General features: G+C 38.2%; 3 protein-coding genes across 4 annotated transcripts in view; all 3 read left to right on the top strand.

Annotated features, from left to right (window-relative positions):
- Nucleotides 1–1309, top strand: part of ppm1lb (protein phosphatase, Mg2+/Mn2+ dependent, 1Lb) — a 34177-nt gene extending 32868 nt beyond the window's left edge. For both annotated transcript variants that reach the window (XM_008309729.3, XM_025055108.1), the window contains one exon: nt 1–1309. The gene's annotated coding sequence lies outside the window, so the exon portion shown is untranslated.
- A 1238-nt stretch (nt 1310–2547) lies between these two features.
- LOC103378487 (ADP-ribosylation factor-like protein 14) lies at nt 2548–4650 on the top strand. Its single transcript, XM_008309726.3, has 2 exons — nt 2548–2980; nt 3701–4650. The coding sequence occupies exons 1-2, from the start codon at nt 2666–2668 to the stop codon at nt 4001–4003; spliced, it is 618 nt and encodes a 205-aa protein (XP_008307948.1). The 5' UTR covers nt 2548–2665; the 3' UTR covers nt 4004–4650.
- Nucleotides 4651–4973: 323 nt separating this feature from the next.
- The window catches only part of kpna4 (karyopherin alpha 4 (importin alpha 3)), a 13462-nt gene continuing 5546 nt past the window's right edge, over nt 4974–12889 (top strand). The window contains exons 1-9 of the mRNA XM_008309725.3: nt 4974–5182; nt 7382–7426; nt 7575–7664; nt 9744–9773; nt 9879–9931; nt 11322–11417; nt 12009–12094; nt 12304–12390; nt 12481–12650. Coding sequence (XP_008307947.1) covers nt 5114–5182; nt 7382–7426; nt 7575–7664; nt 9744–9773; nt 9879–9931; nt 11322–11417; nt 12009–12094; nt 12304–12390; nt 12481–12650 — 726 coding nt within the window. The 5' untranslated portion in view covers nt 4974–5113. The remainder of the gene's footprint in view (nt 5183–7381; nt 7427–7574; nt 7665–9743; nt 9774–9878; nt 9932–11321; nt 11418–12008; nt 12095–12303; nt 12391–12480; nt 12651–12889) is intronic.

Raw genomic sequence — 12889 nt, 5'->3', positions numbered from 1 at the left:
CTGTCACAGACGATTACAAAAGTCAACCTTCTCATGCACATTTGCAAAATCATCATTTTCCCCCTTTGCCATAACTTTGAGAAACAAGTGAGAGATGAGGTGCTGTTATGCAAATGAAGAGATTCAGCTTTGTGTGTGTGTGTGTGTGTGTGTGTGGAGGGCACGGGGGTAATGATGATTTTAATTTGTATAAGCAGCATAGAACTCCATTTCATCGTGTTAAAATGTGAGGTCTTTTCACTCAGCTTTTGTCCATTTGTCCGTTTCCAGTCTCTGTGTCTCCTGTCCTTTGACATCTCTGTTGTCTTTATTTTTCAGACAGACTTTTCTGTTGTTCTGTCATTGTCATTGACATTACTACGTTAATGTGGTTCGCATGTTGTTCTATGGTCAATAAAGTCAGTGACAAACGTCGATGTTCAAACTTCAAATATTCATCGTCACACGTCATCTCCGTTCTGACTGTCTCGAGAACTGAGCCATTCATTCCCTCTCAAGTAAGTTTAATTGTCGCCCTCTAGGGGAGACGCGGCGTACGCTGCTCTTCTCTGCTCAAAACCTCCAGCCCCTTTCACACAGACACAGAAAAGAATGAAATGGTAAAAGTTGAGTCAATAAATAAATGAGGATGAATAAATGTATATTATGAATGTCAAGGATTTTTTATTGTAATATCAGATTATTGATTCTCACAGACAATTATTATTTTGGACCATTGAAAGACATGTCATTTTTTTTGTTTTCTGATTATTTTCACATTTCCACTGATTGCAAATCAACACAAACTATAAATACTCTCCAACTGATGACTCACTGTTTAAATTTCCTTCACCCTGTTCATTTGGACTCAATCTTCTTTTCCTTGAACTGTGACTCAAACGTTCAAAAAAAAGTCTAAATGGAATGCATTATTGTTGCCTTATTTTCTTAAGAGTTTATTTCCTGTTATGGAGTCCAATGCCAAAATTACTCCTCATTTTTTAATAGAAAGCAGTTGATTGTAGTGTGTTAACTCGAGTGTGTGTGTGTGTGTAGAAAAAGATTGTTGATAAAAAGACATGAATGTACATACTGTCCTAGTGTCGCTCCCGTCCGTCCCTCCAGTGTTTATACAGAACTGTGCCTGGCCCCGGGTTGTTGAACCACAGAGATATAAACCAGATATTACTTTGAGTTTTTCCTTCATCATGAATGTTTATGTGGCATTTGTACTTGTTTTATGTTGACTTTAATAAAGTGTAAAGAAGAAGATGCAGACAATTTTAAAATGTCATTCAACAAAGTAACATTAAAATCATAACTGATTATTCTCTGCTGTGCAGTTTTTATTGGAGTGCATTTCCTGAAAGACTTTGAAGAATAACATAGAGAAGGAAACAGACGTTTAACACCAGAGCTATTATTTTACTACTATATCATTTAAATGTGGAGGGAGGCGGTTAAACTAATGTGATACATTAGACTATAATTAAGGTGCAGCCTGATGAAGTGAAACATTTTATAGCATTTTAAAATGAATGCCTTTATAGGTTGATGTTGCCTGTAAATAAAAACCAATCAGTTTCAGCAATTCTTGTGCAAGATTACACAGTGAACATTTTGACCAAAATTAGTTAAGGTGATTAGAAAGAATACATTTTATGTTAATTAGGATGATTAATCTCTGAGAAGACTGGACTGAGATTATGAGCTAATCTACAGCCAGGGAATAAATAGGACATAAGGACATGAATGACTACATTTAAATTAGTTTAATTTAAATGCTTATGTTCAAAACGTTACTATGTTTACTCATATTATTGTTTGGATGTAGCAGTAGCATTATTTCACCCTATACACATAGAGACACACACACAGGGACACAGGGTTCCCGCTTCTTGGTTCTCGTTATCAAGGCTAGGAATTGAACTGACAATCTTCTACCTTAAGTCTGAAAGACTTAGGTAAGTTCTTCAGTGATGGGGCAGTAATTCAGGTCTATTTTCGGTGAGTTTGGTGATTTTTTGTGCGCATGCAAGTCAATGCTGGTTTGTTTACATTTCTTTAAACCAATATGAAAGGTTTCTTGCTGTGTGTGAAATCGCTGGGAAAATTCCTTTTCTTATATCATTCTGCTGATTCCTGGCTACAGAAAGATAGTCATAAACACAAACTTATACATTTACAGCTCAATTCACCCAGAGGTTTCTGGAAGCCTCGAGTTAACCCTTCTGTATTTGCACAGACTGTGAGTCCATATATAATCCTGTATTTACAACACATGTAGTTCAGGCATCTAAAGACTCCCTGTGACATCACTGCTCCATCCATGCACCAGAAAGGATCACAACTCCCTGTGCATGGACTTCCTGTATGCTGGTGTGTGTGATGATCTGGGGCAGGTGTGATGTGACTCCACTGAGGGTGCAGTGGTAACTGGAGAGCAGTCTGCCCATGGCTTTGCACCGTCACTTTGGTTATAAATAGTTTTACTGAAAGCCACGCAGGGGACGGGAGGAATGTCATCAGCACAGTGAGGAGGGAGGGGTCACTGTGGCTGTGTGTGTGTACATAAGGCAATACTGATTATGAGCAGGGTTCATGAGAGAACAGGCGCAGTAACAGACAAACACCAAGAACACTGAGGAAGACAAGCAGGAAGAAGAGGGGGCAATCGTATCCAGATATGGGGGTAAATGGATCCAAGAACCACAAACAGAGGCAGGTAGTGATGCTGGGTCTGGACGGAGCTGGAAAAACCTCCCTTCTGTACAAACTGATGTTCAACGAGTATGTGGTGACGGTGCCAACGGTAGGCTTCAACGTGGAGACACTGAAGACGGACAGGAGCACCCCCAGCCTGACTGTGTGGGACGTGGGGGGGCAGAAGAAGATGAGGCCTCACTGGAAGCATCACTACACTGATACAGCTGGACTGGTGTTCGTGGTGGACAGCTGTGACCAGAATCGAATGGAAGAGGCTCGCAAGGAACTCCACCGGGTAAATGGATCAAACACGTGTAGAACATCACTCTCAGAGAAAGAGCTTCTGCTTTTGCTGGATTTGGTCTGATTTTTCTCAATGAAAACCCATAATGATGTTCAGTGTGGCAGGGAAGAAGAATAACTACATGGGTTGCATGTGATGGAATTTTGGAATATTTCCAGGGCCATTTGATCAAATATACAAAACATTTGTATTATCTTTACAAATTTTGCACATTTTTGTTTTGCTAATCATAATCTATTGTGAAAGTTACATTTTCACTTGTGCTATATTTCACCTATTGGTGCTTGTAAAATGGTCTTTGGAGCTAATTCACTGCTATTATGTGCTAATATTTAGTTACATTTTGGCAAATGTCCTATCTTTTGGCTCCTCTGAAGCCTTTTCTTAAGGTTCACTTTCACTGTCAGTGTACAATTGTATGTAGTTCTGGCCCATATACATAGTATAAACCATTATGGTAGTACTCCATATCGACTTGATAAATATCTCTTCGGCATATTTTCACCATGGTTTAAGACAAAGTCAATCGATTGTTGAGTCAATTATAATATCTACTGTCCTCAGGTCTGATGGAAGACTTTTCCATAGACATAAAAATGTTTCACTGTGGGTTTTAGTTTAACTGTTCAGATACAATTTTGAGGAAAAAAATCACTGCTAGCAGACTTATCTGTTCTTTTTCTTTTTTTCACTTTTCTTTTTTAATTCCAGGTTCTGAGATATGAAAGCCTCAGAGGAGTTCCTCTGGTTGTTCTTGCCAATAAGCAGGACCTGCCAGAAGCTCTGGGCATAGAAGAGCTTTGTCTAATATTGGATTTAAGGAGATCGTGCGAGGGCAGAGCCTGGTTCATCCTGCCCTGTTCAGCCATCACAGGTGTGGGACTAAAAGAAGGCTTCAAGAAGATAGTCTATCTGATGAAGACCCCACTGAAACAGACTCAGGAGGACTTCAAAGTGAAAATGAATTCAAAGGGCGTCAGTTGGACAGCTTTGAAAGAAGTGATCCACAGATGATGATGAAGAAAATGTTTTTCTTCCCAGTGCCCTCTGAGTCTCCAGTAAACAACCGCTTGGTGATATCTGAGACAGATTAGAGGAACAGTTAGTGAGAAGTGTAAAATAGGATCAGGCCGTGATACAACATGTCAAGTCTCTTCTCTTAAACCAGACACAAGTTATTAAAAAAAGCTCAAACTTGAGTGATTGACTTATCATCCACCAGGGAGGTTCTGTCTTTAAAGTGTGTGATGGATCAAATTATGAACATGATGACAAAGGTAAAACTTTTAGTCTTAGTTTTAGAACCATCCTCGGTTAGATAAACTACTGTAGTGTGGTTTTATCTGGAAAAGTCATGAGTAAATGACCAAATGACCAACAAATTTGTATAAAAGTTCAGTTTGCAGGAAAGTGACTGATACACTTTTTTGCACATGGAAAATACATTTATTTTTTTCACATGTGCACAATTTCTTTGTTTTTTTATGTTTTTATTTATTTGTATTTGTTGTTGTTTAGAGGCTGAATGTCTTGTTCATGGCATGCTTTTTATTTCTTTATTTGGAGACTGGCAGCAAATGGTTTCTATGACAACAGACTTTGCTTTGCAATGACATGCAAAAATTGCACATCAAGAAAATAAACTGTACATTATTCCTTAATTTGTTTCGGATTCAGTTTCTTTGCTAACTCCGATTTTAGTTTAAATAGAGGGAATGTACTATTATTTTTTAATAATTTTAATAGTAAAATTAAAACAAGAAAAAAAGGAGTTATAGGCTGAAAATATCAGCAAAATGGCTGACTTTAAACCCAACAAAACTACAACAACAACAACAACAACAACAACAATAATAATAATAATAATAATAATAATAATAATAATAATAATAATAATAACGTGGCGCGCGGTGCAGTAAAACCAATGAGATTCGATGGGATTTCCCCACCCTTCCTCCTTCTCCTCCTCCACCACCGGCAATCCCAGCATGCACCACGGCACAGCAGTAAAAAATAGTCCGCTAACGCAAGGCTGAGAACAGGGAACTAGAAAAAAAAAGAGAAGGTAGCTCAGCAGCTCAATCCACGAGTTCAAGTATATCCACGACAAACAGAACTGCTAACATGGCTGACAGCGAAAAACTTGACAACCAGCGGCTGAAGAATTTCAAGAATAAAGGCCGGGATTTGGAGGTAACGGTTCTTAATAAGGAGGAAAGACGGCGGGGATGTCTTTTCCTCTCCGCGGCTACTGCTGCTCTGTTCGCGGCCAGCTTCTCCGCCTGTCTTCCCTGTGACGTCGTTTCTAATTTCCACTAACGGGAACTTTTTGCCCAAGGCTTCTGCCAAAGTCTTTACCGGTCGGCTGCTTTAATTCAGAGGCCGTGGTAGTTACTGCTAGGGTTTGGTTTATGGTAGTAATCGTTTAAGTAAAAGCTGTCGATGTTATAAAACATGTCACGGAAGATTCAGAGTTCCACTGGCTGCTAAGCAGGCCTAGGGGGACGCACTGCCCTCGATGAAGAACGAGAACGGTTTAGTTCGATGCGTCCACTGCATTAAATGTTACGTTTGTATTCAATAATACACATAACTGATATTCGTCGCCATTTTTGTTGAAATTGATGAGATGTGCAACGGTGGATTAGCGTGCTAGTGGCAGTGCAGCTAGTTAGCATGCTAATGCTAGTCACGGTGGTGCTGGTGGCTGCAGTTCACCCATCCCCCGTCTTTATCGTCAAAAACAATGGCGGAAACCAGTCAGCCTCGTCGCCGGCTAGTTACCTGGGCCCCTTCAGTCGTTCTATGTCTATTATTATTATTGTATTGAAGTCACAGTATAAGATAACCCAGAAATCGGGGTTATCAGAATCAGGCAGCGGGTTAACATAAATGCTCCCTTCACGTGTCTGTGGAGCTCTGGTGAACACAAAGTTTCCGTATTAATACTGCACACGAATGGCATCCTAATGTCGGAATATTGGCTGGACAATTTGGACATGTTGTTAAAACTGTTTCCCTGGTCGAGATGACCTTTAACCTTCCGACAGGGTGGATCAAATATCACGATCCCCGAGAAATGCCATTTAATTCTTAATGAAAATTTAATAATGTTGTCTAGATACACCCAACAAGCTATACAATAGGCAACCAAGCCAACAAAGTTCACACTGTCCGTCTCTGCTTGGGTTTCGTAATAACTGATTTTGCCAAAGGTTTGAAAGCTGTCACTGTCAGTGACTGGGAAACGAGCCAGCTCATTACTCAAACGCTTTACCAGTTGAAAACAAACTAAAACATCTTCAGTTCAGACAACCAGAGCTGTTGAACATAACACATACGCTGCTAACACCTGCAGCAAGATACTGTATGTCACATTTGGGCTCTGCCTCTTATGTAACCAACAGCCTACAGAGGTAGGACAGGTCTAAACTCTTTGGCAGTAGATCCTTGTTAGACAAATTGCATAATGGTTAAATGGTTTATATATGAAGCACTTTTTTTACATGATGCTCTCGAATTATTCCAACTTTAACATCCACATGAATCACTTGCTGTAGAAAACAAGTATTTATTTGTTTCACCCTCCACTAAAAAGCTCTATGTAACAACAGCTTTGTAATCATTACACAGCCTGTAAGATGCTCTGGAAGTTCTTTTGTTATTGTCAGTACCAAGTTAACAGTTCTTTAAAGAAACCTGGTCTTACCACCTCCAGAATTTTCACCAAATAAATCATTTACTTATCTTTAACTATAGTCTACATTATATAATCATGCTAGCTCGTCCAAAAAGTTATATATTTAGTTTTGGAACCTCACCAGCATTCTCTAGATGTTGGATATTGAAAACAGCTTGGAACAGACCAGTCTGAGTCAGTGGTGTTGAAGATGGGGCACACTGAGTGTGTGGCAAGGAGTTATTCACATTTCCCAAATTAAAACCTTTATCTCCAGTTTAAATGAAAAAATGTTGGTTAAATGACAATCACATTTCAATTCTAACAGTCTCCTCTGATAAATAATATAACTTTTTATTTCTTCATCTCACCGCTGCTTCTGTTTCATCTGCACTGCTGTTTTCTTTGAATTGTTGCCTTTCATTTTCATTCATTTTGTATGATTTCATGTTGTTTCTATTAGCAGTTGCTTTAAATGCAGACAGACAAAGAAAAGGAGACGCAACAAAAATCATTAAATGAATATTAACAATTAAACTTCCATTTACAAGATAACTTGAGTTTACAATAAAGATTTATTTTTACATTTGCCTCGCAGTAATATTTGGCCTTTTGTGACTGGTGACAGACTGGTGGACTTATACTACAGGTATGACCAGGACTGGTCAGTGTTTTTGAATTGTGATACTAATGCACCATTCTGTCTCCTGCAGACTATGAGAAGACAGAGGACTGAAGTAGTGGTGGAACTCAGAAAGGTAATCACAGTTTTTAATGTTTCAAAATGTTACTAAAATATCCTATATAAACCTTTTTAAACTTTTCTCCACAACACTGCTGTTATTCAGCTTTTGTGTGCAAACCTGCAAAATGCATTTGGTGATGTTTTTCTTTGTTACATTACAGAACAAAAGAGATGAACATCTTCTGAAGAGGAGAAATGTTCCTCATGAAGACATCTGTGGAGACTTTGATGTCGATGGAGATTTCAGAACGGTAAAGTCCCTTCAACAAACACAAAACAGAGTCAGGATGACTGTGTCTGGGTCACATGTCTTGGCTCTGTTGGCTGGTGTTTACATCAACATGTCTTACATTGAAGTGATATTTTGGACTTGAAGTGCTGCATTGAAAAGAAAACTAAAATCCTCCCTTTATTCATGCTGACATCTGAAATTTAAAAAAAGAGTGATGCCCCAGAAGCCCCTAATATTACGTTGTGGTCCATCACCAATTACTCCTGTGCTACAATATGTGCATCAGTGTTCAGAGATGGAACTGGGAAAGACATAATGGATTTTTGTTATACAAATATCTTTCAAAGTTGGGGCGTTAAAGTACTTGTCCTAGTTAAATTTCATTGCAAGAAGGAATGTCGAACTTTTAGTATAGATGGTTATGTCTTCTTCCAGCACTGATGTTCTACTGAGGCAGCAGCAGTATTCCCAGTTTTTAGTCTGTCCTCAGTGATTGATCAAGAGATGTTTCTGAATTAGAGTAGTCCCACTGACTAAACACCGCTCAATAACAGGACATGTGACATGTTTATCCATGTGCTGCAGCTTCTGTTGCTCTTCCTACTTTCTCCAGATGGAGCTGTTAGTGTGACCAGACACTGTTGGTCCATTTAGGAGTGGCTGTTTGTCACTTTTCCTGTTTCCTTGGACAGTTTTCCCTGCGTAAATACTGCAGTGTACTCACAAGTGTTCTCGGTTGAGCATTTCTATAAATGAGACATGAGTCATTAAGTACTCGTGCTTATTGTCATTTTCACACTGTCTGATTTTGAAAAAAGGAACAAATTATTTATTGTACAAATGTCTCTGTTTGGGTGAAATACACAAATATAATTTAAAGAAGAATTTTGGAGTAAAATTTTATCCAGAAAGAGTCAAAGCAAAAAGTTATATTGCCACACAGGAGGAGTTAAGGAGTGGGATTAAAGGGCTTTAATTTGAGGACTGTGGGTTCAAATCCAGTTCCTGGCAGAGCTGGGGAAAGGGGAAAAAGATTATTTTCGGCTTTGCTGTCATCGCACATGTCACAGGTATAGCGCAAAAAAAATGCAGAATTAAGATCCTGTTTTGCTTGTGACTTGGTCTGAACAGTTAACGCTCAGAGTTTGAAGGACAACAAGGTAAAATGGTTAAATAGCAGTGTCAAACTTCAGGCTCATCACTGCCCAGTGTCATGCTTGAAAAGATCAGCTTATCAACGTCATAAGGAAAAGGCTTTAAAAAAATTAATTTGTTTTTAATCTGTTGTGAGTAAACCTCAGATTACAGGCCTGTTGTCAATTGGATCAAATGTTCTTTAAATACAAGCTGTCGCCCCGCTTTTATTTTTCTAATTTCAGTCGTCTTTCTGACAGAGCTTTGAGTTATTTTTAAATTCCCAAATTCTCCTCTAATGTTAAGTGTGAATCTGCTGCCATCACACATTTTAGTGTTTGGAGTTATTAAAAGTGCTGTTTTTGTCCTGGTTTCATATTTGTAAACTCAGTGCTTTTCTCAAACCATTACTGCAGTGTGTAAGCACAATAAGCACTTTATATATATTATATATATTTTTATATATATATTTTGATGACCAAATATGCAAATATTCGTAGTGTTGGTTCATTTTATTTTGCTTTTCTTTCTTATCTAGTGATTAAAAATGTAGATTCCTCTGTTCCAACTTTAGTAACCTGATGTTAAGCACGGAACACCATTGTGTGTTTACTATATTTCGTGATACGTATTAAATCTAGGTTCAGACAATACACAGCTCTACTTTGTCGTCTGAGGGTCTGCTCCTAAAACTGTCGACTCTGTGGCTATGTGCCTATGAGAGTGGGCATCAGCAAAAGTTGCCAGTTGGCACTTTATCATGCTGAGAACACGTCCAGCCTGCTGACGGTGGCACCACAACACCAAAAAGCTTTGCACCAGATTGCAAGTCATGGCTTTGAGTGTTTGTCACAGCTTGATGTCAACAAACTACAAGTCGACATCAGATGATTTTCACTTTACTGTCTTTAATTAACTGTGTTAGACTGTAACTCCAGTCTGATCATTTACTTTTGTCTTTCAGCAAAACACCTCTCTTGAAGCAATAGTACAAGTGAGTAGTATTTTTATTTATTCTGTCAAACTTGTGTTCTTTTCACTTACATTTGAATTATTATTGTACGCGTCACGTTGTCTAATGTGAGCTGTTGTATTGCAGAATGCTACAAGTGATAACCAGGGCGTGCAGCTGAGTGCAGTCCAGGCTGCAAGGTAGGTTCAGTCTCTGTCACACTCATATCTGATTTTGTGGAGAGTTGATAACAGTCATGCAGACATCTGTAAAAGTCAACACGTTTGATAATAGTAGTCAACAACTACAGATTTCACTCACATTTTCTTGGAATTTTGAACCCTTTTAGCAGTGGATGGACTGTTGGCTCTGCACCACTTCACCAGCACTTTTCTCAAGAGGTCTTCTGATTAAAATTGATGGCCTCTTACAAAACACCTTCACTGTTGATGATCCTGGGGCTTAATGTTTTTACGGTAGTGATTTACTGTGTGATTCATTGATGTTGTAAATGGCACAGTAGCTCAGTGGTGCAGCTCTGCAGAGTACAGTTCATTTACAGTATATCTTTGGAGAGGGGCTGTCAATTGATTAAATTGAATTGCAACGAATCACATGATTATCAGTAGTTAACTCACATTTAACACAAATGTTTTTATCTGTTTTTTTTTTTTTAAATAAACCTTAAGAAGAGAAGTTTTTAACTTTTTACACAAAAGCATGTTTAGGCTTGTCAACAAAACAAGGACATGTACAGTATGGTCCGGATTATTCTGCAGAACAACATCAGGGGCAGTGCATACTTGGAAACAATAAATGTTTAAATTTGGCTTTGTGAATATGATTGTTTTTGTTAAGAAATGTTGCACCAAGAATGAGGTTTATTTCCTCTGTTCTTTTGGTTGTTGTTTATGTTAAGAAATTAAGCCAAATATTGTGTAGCAAAAGAGCACTTAAATGCTCGATGCCCCCATCTTATCAACAGCTCATATCAGGAGTAATGTCCAGCTAGGATACGAAGCTACATTTGTAAATTACTAAAGATTAATTTACATAATTTCTGTGTTTTACACTGGATTTTGGTTCCCACTTATTTATGTTTAATTTGATTCTGGTTTATTTGAAATGCTGCTCCCAGTGGTGAACAATATAATTTATGGTGAACATAAATTATATTGTTCATTTTTTAAGTATTATAATAATAATAATAATTTAAATACATTTGTGAATTTCTGTTAGTTTTTTCAATTTTCTTTTTCTAAATTAGGTAATTTTGAAAATGTGTTTAAATGTACATCAGGTCAAATTAATCTGCTTAAAGTCATAACTATCTCATTAAATAATGGGAATGGGGTTGATCCACATTTATTCTTAATATTAAAATTTATTAAGTTGTTGGCAGACCTGGTTTAAGGTAATTTAAACAGTCACATTGTATTTGACCAGTGTTTTCTTACTGTTTGTTGAGTATTGTGTGACGATCATTGTATGGACATTTGACTCATTACTCTTTTCTTCTTTTTTGAGTATCTCTCTGTGTGTGTGTAAGATAAACTAAACAGTGCATTCTTCTATTTTCTGTGTTTGTAGGAAGTTGTTGTCCAGTGACCGTAACCCACCCATAGACGACCTGATTAAATCTGGGATCCTGCCTATACTGGTCCACTGCTTGGACAGAGATGACAAGTAAGCAGTCTGTTATTGCGTTTGCATTAGGTTTGTTTTATTATGGATAGAGATACAGATAAATATAGATATTTATTATAGATATAGATAGATTTTCTTACACCCCTAGTGTGGTACAACTTTAGCTCCATGTCAGGTAGAGGCTGGGCAGTTTATCGAATGTAGAGTTTGATTTGAATCGATCATTGGAAATAATTTGACACATTTCACTCAGCATTTGTACTTTTTATTGTCTTTTGTCCCAGATAGTGCCTGTACACTTCCACCCCCTCTGAAGGCATGCACTGCATTCTGCTGTTGGTGTTTTAGAAAGTCGATGTGAAGCTTTTCTGTTATGGAGTGTCAGGAATGTTGGAATGTTGCAAAAGTTCATAATGTCATAGTCATAATGATATATTTTTTCCAACTCAAACTAATAACCCCACGGCTAATGCTTACAAAAATAATTTTTCAGGTCCTAATAATTGACAAAATCAATAACCATCAGTTGATATATTATCTGCAATTGATAATATCATGGCCTCTGAGTTCTTACTGTTTCGGTGTCCTTTACACTTTGATTAACCCTCAAACCTCTTCTCATCACTGTAGCCCATCTCTGCAGTTTGAGGCGGCCTGGGCTCTTACCAATATTGCATCCGGAACCTCAGAGCAGACTCAGGCCGTGGTCCAGTCCAGTAAGTGTCATCTTTTTGCTGTTTTTGTTAATCCTCATCCACTTTTTTTTAACAAGCTGACCAACTAAGATGAGAGGCAGTTAAACTGTGTGTGTTCAAATATTGTAACTCAAACTTAGTAGAGTAGAGATGATGAACCTGTCGGAGCAGCACGGTCGATCAGCACTTGTCTCAGACTAAGGTTGGATTTCTTTTTTCCTCCTGAACAGATGCTGTACCACTTTTTCTGAGACTGCTTCACTCTCCTCATCAGAATGTGTGTGAACAGGCCGTTTGGGCTCTGGGCAACATCATAGGTGAGTCATTGTCTACGTGGACCAGTGACATCAATATACTGTCTGTCCCAGAACACTGAGCCCACAACTGTGTGTTGGTGTATCATCCAGGTGACGGCCCTCAGTGCAGAGACTATGTGATCAGCCTGGGTGTGGTCAAACCCCTGCTCTCTTTTATCAGTCCTTCCATCCCCATCACCTTCCTTCGCAATGTCACCTGGGTCATGGTCAATCTGTGCCGCCACAAGGACCCCCCACCACCAATGGAAACCATCCAAGAGGTGTGTGTTTTGCCGTTGTCGGGTCTCAGGTGAAAGCCTTAGACAATTGAAAAAGTCCAAATGTTGGTGCTTCAAATTTTATTTCATTTTTTTTATAGTTATGAAAGTCCTTGAATTTGAGGTAGATATTTTGGAAAAAAAATGTTTCTTTACCAAACAATGCCTGTTGTTTGGTTAACTGTAAGTGTAAAAAATATTGATAGACTAAAATATTGAGATTTAATTTCACAATGCCATAT

This window comes from Cynoglossus semilaevis, chromosome 4 (assembly GCF_000523025.1).
Source record: "Cynoglossus semilaevis isolate Cse_v1.0 chromosome 4, Cse_v1.0, whole genome shotgun sequence".
In the NCBI taxonomy this organism is placed as follows: Eukaryota; Metazoa; Chordata; class Actinopteri; order Pleuronectiformes; family Cynoglossidae; genus Cynoglossus; species Cynoglossus semilaevis.
Note: the sequence above shows the minus strand (reverse complement) of the source record. Positions and strands in the feature narration are given on the sequence as shown.